This window comes from Schistocerca nitens, chromosome 3, assembly GCF_023898315.1.
Source record: "Schistocerca nitens isolate TAMUIC-IGC-003100 chromosome 3, iqSchNite1.1, whole genome shotgun sequence".
Lineage (NCBI taxonomy): Eukaryota > Metazoa > Arthropoda > Insecta > Orthoptera > Acrididae > Schistocerca > Schistocerca nitens.
The window spans coordinates 750,412,106-750,428,268 of NC_064616.1; the positions used below are offsets into that span (position 1 = coordinate 750,412,106).

Sequence of the window (16,163 nt, forward strand, 5' to 3'; positions counted from 1 at the left end):
CCGCAAGGCGTTCGATACAGTTCCCCACAGTCGTTTAATGAACAAAGTAAGAGCATATGGACTATCAGACCAACTGTGTGAATGGATTGAAGAGTTCCTAGATAACAGAATGCAGCATGTCATTCTCAATGGAGAGAAGTCTTCCGAAGTAAGAGTGATTTCAGGTGTGCCACAGGGGAGTGTCGTAGGACTGTTGCTATTCACAATATACACAGTTAGTTTGATGGTATGACATCCATGCTGTCATTTGACAACCATAACATGAGTGGAAAGTATGGCTATTGAGAAATCAAGAAGAGAGACTGTGCACAGCTAGTGAATTTTTTTTATGTGAAAAGCAGCAATTAAAGTGTTGCATTGAGAGAGTATAACAGACTGAAAAGCCTGAGGAGAGGCCCAATATCATTAAATGAATTAAGATGATAATGAAATTAAAATCTACAAACAAGCTTGGTGTGGCACCTAGAGAAGGAAGGCTGTAATTGACCACACATCACATGCCCTGATTAGCGCTAGTGCTCATGCAGTGTCACAAAAACTGTTCAACCCACGGCCAATAGCATGAAAAATTTTGTGGTCTATTTTACACTGGTACCTGTACAAGATCCAGATGGTGCACCAACTGAAACCCTATGATCTGCACAATGTTCTGAATTTGCTCTTCAGTTTCTGGCATGGATCAAAGTTGATGACTTGGGTGGTCAGGAAATATTCTATGGAGTAATGATACAATTTTACACTCCAGGGCGCAGTGAATACACAGAACTGTCAATTTAGAGGCACTGTTAAACTTTGTGTTGTGCATGAAGAGCCACTGCACTCAGCGTATGTGACTGTGTGGTGTGGATTCACAAGCACCTTTATTCTTGGCTAATTCTTCTTTGAAGACAATCTGCCTCTCAGATGCACCATGTCTTCTGGTGATTATTGAGACCTCCTTGTACAGCAGGTGATTACTGATTTGAAGGCGGTCAATGAATTCGAAAGTAAAGTGCTATGTACTGACTTGGCAGAAAATCCTAAGAAATTTTGGTCTTATGTCAAAGTGGTAGGTGGATCAAAACAAAATGTCGAGACACTCTGTGACCAAAATGGTACTGAAACAGAGGATGACAGACTAAAGGCCAAAATACTAAATGTCTTTTTCCAAAGCTGTTTCACAGAGGAAGACTGCACTGTAGTTCCTTCTCTAGATTGTCGCACAGATGACAAAATGGTAGATATCGAAATAGATGACAGAGGGATAGAGAAACAATTAAAATTGCGCAAAAGAGGAAAGGCAGCTGGACCTGATGGGATACCAGTTCGATTTTACACAGAGTACGCGAAGGAACTTGCCCCCCTTCTTGCAGCGGTGTACCGTAGGGCTCTAGAAGAATGTAGCATTCCAAAGGATTGGAAAAGGGTACAGGTCATCCCCATTTTCAAGAAGGGACGTCGAACAGATGTGCAGAACTATAGACCTATATCTCTAATGTCGATCAGTTGTAGAATTTTGGAACATGTATTATGCTCGAGTATAATGACTTTTCTGGAGACTAGAAATCTACTCTGTAGGAATCAGCATGAGTTTCGAAAAAGACGATCGTGTGAAACCCAGCTCGTGCTATTCGTCCACGAGACTCAGAGGTCCATAGAAATGGGTTCCCAGGTAGATGCCGTGTTTCTTGACTTCCACAAGGTGTTTGATACAGTTCCCCACAGTCGTTTAATGAACAAAGTAAGAGCATATGGACTATCAGACCAACTGTGTGAATGGATTGAAGAGTTCCTAGATAACAGAATGCAGCATGTCACTCTCAATGGAGAGAAGTCTTCCGAAGTAAGAGTGATTTCAGGTGTGCCACAGGGGAGTGTCGTAGGACCGTTGCTATTCACAATATACATAAATGACCTTGTGGATAACATCAGAAGTTCACTGAGGCTTTTTGCAGACAATGCTGTGGTATATCGAGAGGTTGTATCAATGGAAAATTGTACTGAAATGCAGAATGATCTACAGTGAATTGATGCATGGTGCAAGGAATGGCAATTGAATCTCAATGTAGACAAGTGTAATATGCTGCGAATACATGGAAAGAAAGATCCCTTATCATTTAGCTACAATATAGCAGGTCAGCAACTGGAAGCAGTTAATTCCATAAATTATCTGGGAGTACGCATTAGGAGTGATTTAAAATGGAATGATCATATAACGTTGATCATCGGTAAAGCAGACGCCAGACTGAGATTGATTGGAAGAATCCTAAGGAAATGCAATCCGAAAATAAAGGAAGTAGGTTACAGTACACTTGTTCGCCCACTGCTTGAATACTGCTCAGCCGTGTGGGATCCATACCAGATAGGGTTGATAGAAGAAATAGAGAATATCCAACGGAGATCAGTGCACTTTGTTACAGGATCATTTAGTAATCGCGAAAGCATTACGGAGATGATAGATAAACTCCAGTGGAAGACTCTGCAGGTTAGACGCTCAGTAGCTCGGTATGGGCTTTTGTTGAAGTTTTGAGAACATACCTTCACCGAGGAGTCAAGCAGTATATTGCTCCCTCCTACGTATATCTTGTGAAGAGACCATGAGGTTAAAATCAGAGAGATTAGAGCCCACACAGAGGCATACCGACAGTCCTTCTTTCCACGAACAATACGAGACTGGAATAGAAGGGAGAACCGATAGGTGCTCAAGGTACCCTCCGCCACACACTGTCAGGTGGCTTGCGGAGTATGGATGTAGATGTAGATGTAGATGTAGACTCTATGGATGCAGCATCTCATCATCATCTCCAGTCCACAAACTGACCAAACTGTATATATGACAGTTAATAGTAAAATCAATGTTATGCCTTTCTCATTGGTTTGGCTGTTGCTGTTCACATCCTGTTCTTAATCCATTACATATGGAAACATTTCTATATGCTTTTCTTGCATTCACAGTGCCAGATCTGCTTCTGATGGCTAAAACTGAAACCAATTTTTTTCCAGTATAAATTTTATTTTATTTTATTTATTTAAATGTCAAGTTCCGTAGGACCAAATTGAGGAGCAAATCTCCAAGGTCATGGAACGTGTCAGTACATGAACTTACAACGTAAAAAGTAATAACAGATAAAAATAAATGTTCATGAACCTGAAAGAAAATCAGTCCATAAGTTTAAGCAAACGCTATCATCAATACAATAAGAATCATCTTAATTTTTCAAGGAACTCCTCGACAGAATAGAAGGAGTGACCCATGAGGAAACTCTTCAGTTTCGATTTGAAAGCACATGGATTACTGCTAAGATTTTTGAATTCGAGTGGCAGCTTATTGAAAATGGATGCAGCAGTATACTGCACACCTTTTTGCACAAGAGTTAAGGAAGTCCGATCGAAATGGAGGTTTGATTTCTGCCGAGTATTAACCGAGTGAAAGCTGCTTATTCTTGGAAATAAACTAATATTGGTAACAAGAAACGACAATAAGGAATATACATATTGAGAGGCCAATGTCAAAATACCCAGACTCGTGAAAAGAGGTCGGCAAGAGGTTCATGAACTCACACATTTCTATATGCTTTTCTTGCATTCACAGTGCCAGATCTGCAACTGATGGCTAAAACTGAAACCAATTTTTTTCCAGTATAAATTTTATTTTATTTTATTTATTTAAATGTCAAGTTCCGTAGGACCAAATTGAGGAGCAAATCCCCAAGGTCATGGCCTGAACCGCCCGTTTCTGAGCCAAAAATATCCTTCTAGAATGGGAAGAGTTACCCCAAAACATAATACCATACGACATAAGTGAATGAAAATAAGCAAAGTAGACTAATTTACGTGTCGAAATATCACTCACTTTCGATACCATTCGAATAGTGAAAATGGCAGTATTAAGTCTTTGAACAAGATCCTGAATGTGGGCTTTCCACAAGAGCTTACTATCTATCCGAACACCTAGGAATTTGAACTGTTCAGTTTCACTAATCATATGCCCATTCTGTGAGATTAATATGCCAGGTTTTGTTGAATTGTGTGTTAGGAACTGTAAAAACTGAGTCTTACTGTGATTTAACATTAGTTTATTTTCTACAAGCCATGAACTGAGGTCATGTACTGCTCTACTTGAAACCGAGTCAATGTTGCACACAACATCCTTTACTACCAAGCTAGTGTCATCAGCAAACAGAAATATTTTAGAGTTACCCATAATACTAGAGGGCATATCATTTATATAAATAAGGAACAGGAGCGGCCCCAACACTGATCCCTGGGGCACTCCCCACTTGACAGTACCGCACTCAGATCCCACATCACAGCCGTTATCAACATTGTGAATAATGACCTTTTGCTGCCTGTTGCTAAAGTAAGAGGTGAACCAATTGTGAGCTACTCCCGTTATTCCGTAATTGTTCAACTTCTGGAGCAATATTGTGTGATCAAATGCCTTCGTTAAATCAAAATATATGCCAAGCGTTCGAAACTTTTTGTTTAGCCCATTCAGTACCTCACAGAGAAAAGAGAATATAGCATTTTCAGTTGTCAAATGACTTCTAAAGCCAAACTGTACATTTGATAGCAAATCGTGTGATATAAAATGATCAATTAACCTTACATACACAGCCTTTTCGATAACTTTTGCAAACACTGATGGCATAGAAATAGGTCTAAAATTATCTACATTATCCCTTTCTCCCTTTTTATAAAGTGGCTTTACTACTGAGTACTTTAATTGCTCAGGAAACTGACCATTCCTAAAGGAATAATTACAAATATGGCTAAATACAGGGCTAACATGTGCAGCACAGTACTTTAATATTCTACTAGACACTCCACCATAACCATGAGAGTCCTTAGTCTTCAGTGATTTGATTATTGTCTCAATCTCCCTCTTGTCTGTATCACAGTGGAGTATTTCAGACGTCAATCTCAGAAAGGCATTTGCTAAGAAATTTATATGATTTCCTGTAGATACTAAATTTTTATTTAATTCACCAGCAATGCTCAGAAAATGGTTGTTAAATACTGTACGTATATCTGATTTATCAGTGACAGAAATATTTTTACTGCAAACTGACTTTATATCGTCAACCTTGTGCTGCTGACCAGACACTTCCTTCACAACTGACCATATGGCTTTAATTTTATCCTGTGAATTAGCTATTCTATTTGCATACCACATACTTTTTGCCTTGCTAATAACATTTTTAAGCACCTTACATTACTGTTTGTAATGGGATACTGTAGCTTGATTGTGACTACTTCCAACATTTTGATATAATTCCCGCTTTGTTCTACATTATATCCTTATCCCACTAGTCAGCCAACCGGGCTGTCCATTACTGCTAATACTCCGTTTAGAATGTTCTAATGGAAAGCAACTCTCAAAGAGCATGAGAAATGTGTTATGGAAAGCATTGTATTTATCATCTATATTATCGGCACTATAAACATCTTGCCACTCTTGTTCCTTGACAAGCTTTGAAAAACTCGCTATTGCTGTTGGATTAACTTTCCTACGTAGTTTGTAATTAAATACGACACTGGTTAGAGTACAAAAACCTTTTAGTGTTAAAATTTGTGCATCATGGTCTGAAAGGCCATTCACCCTTTTACTAACAGAATGCCCATCTAGTAATGAAGAATGAATAAAAATATTGTCTATGACTGTGCTACTGTTCCCCTGCACCCTAGTTGGAAAAAACACAGTTTGCATCAGATCATATGAATTTAGGAGATCTACCAACATCCTTTTTCTTGCACAATCATGTACAAAATTAATATTGAAGTCACCACATAGAACTACTTTCTGGTACTTTCTACAAAACGAATCAAGAGCCCTCTCTAGCTTAAGCAAAAATGCTCTGAAGTCAGAGTTACGGGACCTATAAACAACAGCAATTAGAAGTTTAGTTTCACTAAATTCAACTAATGCTGCACAACTTTCAAATATCTGTTCAGTGCAGTGTCGTGATACGTGTATGGTCTCAAATTAAATACTGCTTTTTACATACAGAGCCACTCCCCCAGGCCGCAAGGAGCTCCTTGAGAAAGAGCCAGCTAATCTGTAGCCTGGTAAAGGAAGCCTCTGAATTATCAAATTATTTAAGTGGTGCTCAGATATACCAATAATTTCAGAGTTAGCATCTATTAGCAGTTCACTAACTTTATCTCTAATACCTCTTATACCTTGATGAAATATGCTAATTCCTTCTCTACTTTGAAACATTACATCCTCTGGAGGTGAGCCCTTAGTTAGAGGCAGATGATGTTCATCGGGCATTTGCCATACCCACACCCTGCCATCAGATCACCACATTGTGTACCATGATTTGTCACTCCACACAACATTTCTCCAGTGTTCAATCATCCAGTGTTTATGCTCCTTACACCAAGTGAGGCATCGTTTGGCATTTACCGACATGATGTATGGCTTATGAGCAGCCACTCGACCATGAAGTCCAAGTTTTCTCACCTCCGGCCTAACTGTCATAGTACTTGCTGTTGATCCTGATGCAGTTTGGAATTCCTGTGTGATGGTCTGGATAGATGTCTGCCTATTACACATTACAACCCTCTTCAACTGTTAGCGTTCTCTGCCAGTCAACAGATGAGGTCGGACTGTATGCTTTCATACTGTATGTGTCCCTTCAAGTTTCCACTTCACTATCACATTGGAAACAGTGGACCTAGGGTTGTTTAGGAGTGTGGAAATCTCATGTACAGACATATGACACGAGTGACATCCAATCACCTGACCACATTCGAAGTCCATGAGTTCCGCGGAGTGCCATATTCTGCTCTCTTACGATGTCTTAATGACTACTGAGATCACTGATATGGAGTACCTGACAGTAAGTGGCAGCACAATGCACCTAATACGAAAAATGTATGTTTTTGGGGTGTCCGGATACTTTTAGTCACATAGTGTATACATAACTCACAATGACTGCTTGATAATAACCTCAAAAAGTTGGTTGACACTTTAGTCAATGAAACTGTCAAAATCCTGTGTACATCTACATCTTCATCTAATTAGATACTCTGCAAGCCACTGTACGGTGCACAACAGAGGGTACTGTGTGCCACTACTGGTCATTTTCTTTCCTGTTCCACTTGCAGACAGAGTGAAGGGGTTCTAGGCGCTTCAGTCCGGAGCCGCGCTGCTGCTGCGTTCGCAGGTTCGAATCCTGCCTCGGGCATGGATGTGTGTGATGTCCTTAGGTTAGTTAGGTTTACGTAGTTCTAAGTTCTAGGGGACTGATGACCTCTGATGTTAAGTCCCATAGTGCTCAGAGCCATTTGAACCATTTGAACCAGAGTGAAGGAAAAACAACTGTTTATATGTCTCCGTATGAGCATTAATTTTTCATATCTTAACTTCATTGTCATTACGTGCAACTGTGCAACGTATGTTGGCGGCAGTTGAATCATTTGGCAGTCAGCTTCAAATGCCAGTTCTCTAAATTTTCTCTATAGTTTTCCTTAAAAAAAAAAAAAAAAAAAAAAAAAAAAAAAAAAAGAGAGAGAGAGAGAGAGAGAGAGAGAGAGAGAGAGAGAGAACACATCACTTTCCCTCCATGGATTCCCACTTGAGTTCCCGATGCATCTCCGTAACACTTACATGTTGTTCAAACCTACTGGTAACAAATGTAGCAGACTGCCTCTGAATTGTTTCAATGTCCTCCTTCACTCTGACCTGGTACAGATCCCAAACACTTGAGCAGTATTCAGGAATAGGCCACACCTGTGTCCTGTGTGCAGTCTACTTTACAGATAAACCCTACTTTCCTAAAATTCTTCTAATAAACTGAAGTTGATCATTTACCTTCCCTACCGCAGTTCTCACATGCTTGTTCGATTTTATATTGCTTTGCAATGTTACACTCATATATTTAAATGAGGTGACTGGGTCAAGCAGGACACTGCTAATGCTTTATCTGAATATCAAGTGTTTGTTGTTCCTACTCCTCCTCATTAACTTAGTTTTTCTATAATCACACCAACTAGAAATTCTGTCTAAGTCATCTTGTATCCTCTTACAGTCACTCAACTTCAACACCTTACCATACACCACAGCATCATCACCAAACAACCACAGATAACTGCCCACCCCATCTGCTAAATCATTTATGTATATAGAGAAGAACAACGGTCCTATCACACTTCCCTGAGGCACTCCTGACAATATCCTTGTATCTGGTGAACACTCACCATTGAGGACAATATACTGGGTTCTATTACTTAAGAAGTCTTCAAGCCACTCATTATTCATACCTTCATTAACAGCCTGGAATAGGCCACCATGTCAAGTGCTTTTTGGAAATCTAGAAATATGGACTCTCCCCTTTGCCTTTCTTCCATAGTTCTCAGTATATCATGTGAGAAAAGGCCAAGCTGAGTTTTGCATGTGTGATGCTTTCTAAAGCCATGCTGATTTGTGGACATGATCTTCTCAGCCTCAGGAAAATTTATTATATTTGAACTCAGAATATGTTCAAGGATTGTTGGAATAGTTTCCTCCCTCTGTCAGAAGGGCTGTTGCTGGCAATGTTGAGAGGGCAAAGCAGATCAATGACATCCATCATCCACTGCATGATCATCAAGCTGCAGTCTGTCGATTGAAAACTAGAAAGAGCTTCATCACTTGGACACAGCCACTCGAGCGAACACCTGAGTCTAGCTGTATCACCAGTTGAAAGAGCAATCTGCCACTGGATAACCCTGCAAAGGAAGAGCTGGCCCCAGGAAATGATCTGTTTGGAAATCACACAGTCATCTTAATGTGGATGTTCCCCAATGACAGACGAAAATGTAAAAATGGGGCATCCTTCCAGGTGGTGGAGACATGCCCTGCAATAGCAGAACAACACAAGATCTGGATCACTTGCTCATATGCCCTCTACTGGAACAACCTTGCACAATGCAAGACTTGATCAAGGCAAATATCAAGGCCATCAGAATTACTGTGTTCTGGAAATGCCAACTGGACACAGAAATGAATGAATGAGCAATCCCAAAATTTCCTATATAATACTTATATTAGCACTTATAAATGCAATACCATTTAAGATATTTATTCATTTTATAAGATTACATTTACAAATACTTTGACAAAGTAGCAAAAGTGAACTGTAGGAAATGCTGTAATTTTGGTTAGAAAATAAATCCCTTGTTTCTCAAGTATTTCATTTCTGTGGTAAGAGAGATGAAAATTTCGGTGCCAGTGTACTTAATACTTCTTTCAGATTCATAGTACATGTCATTCTTGTATGTGGTGGATATTTCTGGATACAGAACAAAGCACATGAGAGGAAACAAGCAATGGTATGCATCCCCAACTGCTGAAATAATTTGTGACAAGATATTCTTGGACTCAGTCTAACAATGATTCTACTCATTCTTTTCTGGGTGATGCAGATTTTTTTGAACAAGAGAATAGTCCCTCCCCCCCCCCCCCCCCCCCCAAAAAAAAAAGAAGGATAAAGTTCCACATAATGGGCAATGTGTACACAAATAAACCTTAAGAATTAATTATATATCTTCTTAAGCTCAAAAACCATTTAAAAACTTTTATTTAATTTTAATAAAATATTACTCAATCAAATACAAAAAAATTTAAAATATTGGATAAACTCAAGGAACCCACCTTCCTCCGTTTTGTCTGATGACTGTAGCAAAGCAGAATAGCATGTGCAGGTCTGTGTCTTTTGTGTGTACATACATTCACGTAGAGTTTGGAGCCTACTCATATGTATAACTGTTGTGCTAATGGTCACCACAATACACAGCACACCGCCAACTAAACAACATATCCCACACAGCTTGATCTAAAACAAGACAACAGTTTGTAAATTACAGGTTGTATTTCATTATAAGAAAGGATAAAACAGGTAGGAGAGGGCTGTTAGGGGACTCCTAAGGGTATAACAAAATGTATTACATTTTTAACTCTCATATACCTTTCAGCAACAACTCTTTCAGCATACTGCCTTCCATTTGTAAATGAAGTAATTCAAGATGTGCAATAACACACACTTAATAACAGCCACAGATAAAAGTATTTGTAAGTAACAATGATAAAAAAAACTAAGTATTTATGTGTAGATTTTATCTATTATCATCATTTCAAATGTTTGTGGATCTCAAGTTTGAAGAGTTCAGTGATAGGGTTGTTGTCATCAGATTTGACAGCAAGCCAATGCCAACAGTGGTAGCTCCAGTGTACAGAGCAATGTCACAAGCCACAGATGAAGAGAGAAAGAGAAAGTATATGACGATTTTGAATGGATAATTCATTAAGTAAAGGAAGATGAAAATCTGATAGTCCAGGGAGATTGGAAAGTAGTTGCAAGGGAAGAAATAGAAGAAAGGGTTATGAGAGAATATGGGCTTGGCAGTAGGAATGAGAGAGGATAAAACCAACTGAGTACTGCAATAAATTTCAGTTCATAATAATGAATATTGTGTTCAAAAATCACAAGAGGAAGAGGTATACATGGAAAAGATTGAGAGACATGGGAAGGTTCCAGCTGGATTATGTCATGGTCAGACAGAAATTCCAAAATTAGATGTTGGACTGTAAGGCATCACTGGGGGAAACGTCTACTCAAGTTGGTGTGTAGAATCTATGAAATTGGCAACATACCATCAGGTTTTCAGAAAAATATCATTCACAAAGTGCCAAAGATATCAAGTGCAGATAAGTGCAAGAACTATCACACCATCAGACTAACAGCTCATTTTTACAAGCTGCTGACAAGGACATTATGCAGAAGAATGGAAAAGAATATCAAGGATTCATTATATGATGATCAATTTGGCTTTAAGAAAGGTAAAGAAACCACAGAAGCCTTCTGACAGAGCAGTTGATAATGGAAGCAAGGCTAAAGAAAAATCAAGGCATGCTTATATGGTCATCAATCTAGAAAATGGTGCAATATGAACAGGAGTAAGCTTTAGGGAAAGGTGGGTAATACACAGTATGTACAAGAACCAAGAGGGAAAATTAAGACTGGAAGACCAAGAATGAAGTGCTTGGATTAAAAATGGTGTAAGACAGATATGCAGGTATTAATCTATACAATGAAGAAGCAGTTATAGAAATAAAAGAAAAGTTCAAGAGTTGGTTAAAATTAAGGATGAAATGTATCAGTGATAAGATTCCCTGATGATATTTCTAGCCTCAGTAAAAATGAAGATAGATTACTGGATCTGTTGAACTGAATGAACAGTTTAATGAGTACAGAATATGGATTAAGAGTAAACCAGGAAAAGACAAAGGTAATGAGATGTAGCAGGAATGAGAATAGCATGAAACTTAACATCAAAATTGATGATCATGAAATAGATGAAGTTAAGGAATTCTGCTATCTTGGAACCAAAATTAACCAACACAGACAAAACAAGGAAGACATAGGAAGCAGATTAGCACAGGCAAAGAGAGCATACCTGGCCAAGAGAAATCTACTGGTATCAAATATTGAGGAAGAAATTTCTGAGGATGTACATTTGGAGCACAGAATTGTGTGGTAGAGAACTATGGGCAGTGGAAAAACCAGAACAGGAGAAAATCAAAGGACTTGAGATGTGGTGCTAGAGTGGAATGTTGAGAATTAGGTGGACTGATAAAGAATGAGGAGGTTCTCCACAGAATCAGTGAAGGAAGGAACATATGGAAAACATTGACAAGAATAAGGGACGTATCAGCAGGACATGTATTACAACATCAGGAAATAACCTTCATGGTACTAGAGGGAGCTGTAGAGGGTAAAAACTGTAGGGCAAGACAGAGATTTGAATACATCCAACAAATAATTGAGGACATAGGGTGCAAGTGTTAGCCTGATATCAAGAGATTAGTGAAGGATTGGAATCCCTCACAGGCTGCATCAAACCAGTCAGAAGACTAATGACTCCAAAAAAATTTCAAAATTGGGTGTAACGTCATTTACTTAATTTGTGCCCATTATACTGCACTTTTGTATGAATTTCTTACAACTTTCTTTCACGCCATTTATTATTTCATCATTTGCTTTTAGTACTGTGCTGTTGTGTTTATGATATTGCTTTTCCTACAGTCTTTATACATTATTTCCCAGGTTGTTTTACAGACACAACTGGCAGAACTTATGTAACAAGCATATGGTAAATATAATTTTATAACAATCTAGGATAACACCAGGATCAGTCTCTGTCTTACTCTGTATGATGTGAGATTTGATATAGTCCATCATTTTCTAGTGTACTATTTGCAGACTTTGCAAAGCTCAGTTCAACATAAACTGTTATGAAGAGACAGACCATTAGGTTGTGGTTTTGCCTCCTAATAGTTATAATAGTGAATTTTTGGTGTGGATAATCCAGTTTTCAAAGGCTATATGAGATTACTTTCTTAGTTGCAGCAAGTTATTGACATAGAAAATTCGTAAAAATGTTTTTATTCATGTTGCTTAATAATATTTGATCACAAACAATTTCCATGTAAAATAGTATTAGTGTTGGAATCTCTTTATAGTGAAATAACTGTGAATCATTCCATAAAGCATGTTCATTAGTAATTAGGAATACAGCAGTCATGTGGTCTGTCCATGAAATTGCTGTGTTCCCTTTGGATTTATGACATGTGAGCACTATTGTTACAGGTTCTTGCATTTTTGTTGCATGTGACAGCAGCCCCAGATCTAGTATATTTCAGAACAGGGCAAAAACTTGATAGTGGCATAGTGGCACCCCCCCTCCCCCCTTTCCCCTCAAGTGTTTGAGATAGGACATCAAAATTTAACAAAAATTTGATTTTTCAAAAATATGTTCACTTTGTAGTCCACTTCTTCCTGAAGAGTGTGATACATAAAACATATATGTTCGAAAAAATGGAAGATGTTATTTGGTCTTAAGTGTGCCAAAGTGCAGTGCCATGCCTCTTCACACAACATTCTTCTATCTCACATCACTGTATTTCACTCTGTGGAATTCAAGCATGTATATTTTGTAATGGAAGCCGTGAAACCTATATTCAGGACAGTGGAAATTAAAATGTCCTATGGTGCCTCTCCTGCTTGCATTGACTGGTCTGACATCGTAACCCCCTCAAAAAAAAACTAATAATTAATACTGGGTGGGATTATTTGTAACCAGGAGAGTAAGAAATCTTCAGAAACTTTGCTTTCTTTATTGGCTGTTAGCTAACAACTTTCTGTTTTGAGTGCCATAAAATTTAGTAAATGAGTGTTGCCCACAATGTAATGTACGGATTTTTTTTCTTCAACAATTCTTTATTGAATGTAATGATAATTACGCATATGAAAGAATGATGTTTTATCTACACACTCAATTTTTCCACGTAATCTCCTTCCCATTCTATAGCCTTTCTCGAGCGCAAAACAAGGGCATCTATGCCTTGTCGGTACCAATCCTTGTCCTGGTGGTGGAGCCTGTGCTTCACTGTGTGAATCACCTCCTCATCATCCTCAAAATGTCTTCCACAAATGGCATCCTTTAATGGCCAAAGCAAGTGGAAGTCCAAGGGCTTGCAGCAACATGTCAGGTGTGATGGACGTGGATGGTCTCCCCAACCATTGCAAATTGTGGGGCTCCGGCAAACTGCCTTCTGATGATCTCAACCTCATGCCCAGTGACTAACTGTACTTCTGTCAACAGCAGATGCTCCATAGATTTTGCACAAGTGTTTGTGAATATTCCCCACAGTTTCTTTCTCTGCAGTGAGAACTTCAATGATGGCACATTGCTTGTAACATACATCACCTACAGATGCCATTTTGAAACTGTAGCAACTATGCTATTTGTCAGTAGTGATGAAAGCTTGGTCTGCTCATTCAGGAGACTTTAAATAAGACATACATAATGTTTTGCATTTCTAGCATCGTTTTTGGGTGAGAAAAAAATGCAGTGTATTACTTCCTGGCAACCCTCATAGGAAAGATTAAACCAGCAAAGACAAGAGACAGGTAAGGCAATAGACATTTTTCCAATCCTTATGTCCCAGCATTTTCTCTCTCTGTAATCTTGCTACAGCTTTACACAGCATGCTTTCCTTTCTGTGAAAGAACCTATTATCTCATCAACATTTGTCAAACACTTTTCTACATGAAAAATCAAAATGTCATTGTCTAATACTGAAAAAGCTGTTAATACAAATAGTACCCAAGACTGGTGTGGTTTCTCAATTTGATTATGTCTATTTTCTCAGTGTTGCTAGATAAAATGAAGTAGGCCTTTCTAATATTGCAGCAATTGTAACACATGCCAAATAAGCGAAACTGTTTCAGAACAAATGGTCATTTTTATCCACCGTAGTTACATAAATAACATGATAGAATATAATTCATGAAGTACCAATATCAAATGCTTAATAGATCTACTACAAGCAAAAAGTTTTATGTTAGGAAAAAGTTTCAGATTTCATTAATATGCTCCAGTTTATCAAGCATGAGATCAAAAAGTAGTAGTACAAAATTTTATATAAATTTGGAATTGTGATAATTCTTCCATACAATTTGTGTGATTCTGTAATATTCCTGCCATTGTCAAAACTTATTCTCTGGTTAGCTTCACTAACCCTACCAGAATCACCAGTTTAGTTATCCTGCATTTATTCTCCATTTTTTTATTTTTTTATTTTTTTAATATGTGTTAATACAACACATTTCCATGCTATTCTGAGAATAGAACTTAAGTGGCTGCTAACCAGGGACTGTATAACTGGGGCCTAGTAGTGTAGCAATCTGGCAAAAATTTTCTGTCAAAATTTCATTTCATATGTAATCTTTCTTAAATCTTAAAATTTCCATTCAGTAGTCTGAATCTATGGATTTCGCTAGTAATTATAGCAATGTTGATCATTCTCATACCCAATCAACCACATAAACAAACAGTGATTAGCATTCACCTATGCAAGTTTATTCAGCTCAGCTCTTATAGACCTGACCCCTTTTGTCTGTAGGAAAGTTTTTATTTCTAGATGCTATGGGGAATCCCCTGGCAGAGATGTCACATAAACTATGCACAAATTTAAAAATCAACTTATGATCTGTTCAGATAGCAACTTAGAATGTGTTCACAGATGTTCAAAATCCAATATGGATGCATTTGAATATCGAATGAACAACTGATAGAAACAACATGTGCTAGATGCTAGGCGCTTTGCAAAAAAAGTTTTTTTTTTCTTCAAGAATATTAATTTGGCACCCCCTGAAATTGCTGCCCAGAGCAGATACCTTCGTTTGCGTCCCCCCCCCCCCCCCCCCCCCCTGGATCTCGGTTGGTATAGCATGTGGCAGCAGTGAAAATGCAGAATTCTGAGAAAATACTGTAATTCTTTGACTGTGGTTGGCCAAGAGATCTGGTGGATGGCTTTCACTTTGTGAGGTAGTGGCAAGGAGCCTGATGGGAAAATATGATGTCCAGGAAAGACCACTTGCGGTTGACTGAAGATCATTTTATCATGTTCAGTACCACCTCATACTGTTCTAGCCACCTGAATACCTCAACGATATGTTGACAATGCTGTTCTAGCGAGACTGAAAATATCAGCATGTCATCTAAGTAGGCGAAACAAAAGGAGAGCCCTTGTAACATAGAATGGATGGATCTCTCCCAATTTTGCATGACTTTCTGGAGGTAAAATATCATGAACTAGCTCTCAAATAGGCTGAACAAGGTTATTATGACTGTCTTCAGAATATTTGTATGTAGGCCTTGGTGCACACTGTACAGGCAGGTGCCACTCATCACATGGTTGTAGTTGCAGAGCAATGGCACCGGGTCTCAATCTGTCACTGTATGGGCATTGAATGCTCTGTAGTCACCATAAAGCTGCCATGTACCACACTTCTTTGAACCAAATGCAATTAAAAACACTGCATGCCATATGTTGCTATGGAGAAACTGTTGATAACAGTTAATCAGAACGACATTGGCTGCCTACAACGGCGTATCATGATACATGGGTGTACAGGAGCAGATGCACAGATTGGACCCTGTGTCCACTAAATATTTCAAACCTGTCCATTGGGCAGTTTTGAACAGGTGCTGCAGCATAGATCAGATGAAGTACCTACATACAGTGGCACGCCTGTTTTCCAAATTTACTATGATACCAACAAATTTCTTGTTGTGGTTCAGTCACTGGTGCAGAAGTGGTGGATGATGGCCTGCCACTTGAGCATCCT

At 38.6% G+C, this 16,163-nt stretch overlaps 1 protein-coding gene across 2 annotated transcripts in view; it reads right to left on the reverse strand.

Annotated features, from left to right (window-relative positions):
- The window catches only part of LOC126248750 (uncharacterized), a 405,014-nt gene that overhangs the window by 40,806 nt on the left and 348,045 nt on the right, over positions 1-16,163 (reverse strand). For both annotated transcript variants that reach the window (XM_049950087.1, XM_049950086.1), the window contains one exon: positions 9,623-9,803. In XM_049950087.1, coding sequence (XP_049806044.1) covers positions 9,623-9,803 — 181 coding nt within the window. The remainder of the gene's footprint in view (positions 1-9,622; positions 9,804-16,163) is intronic.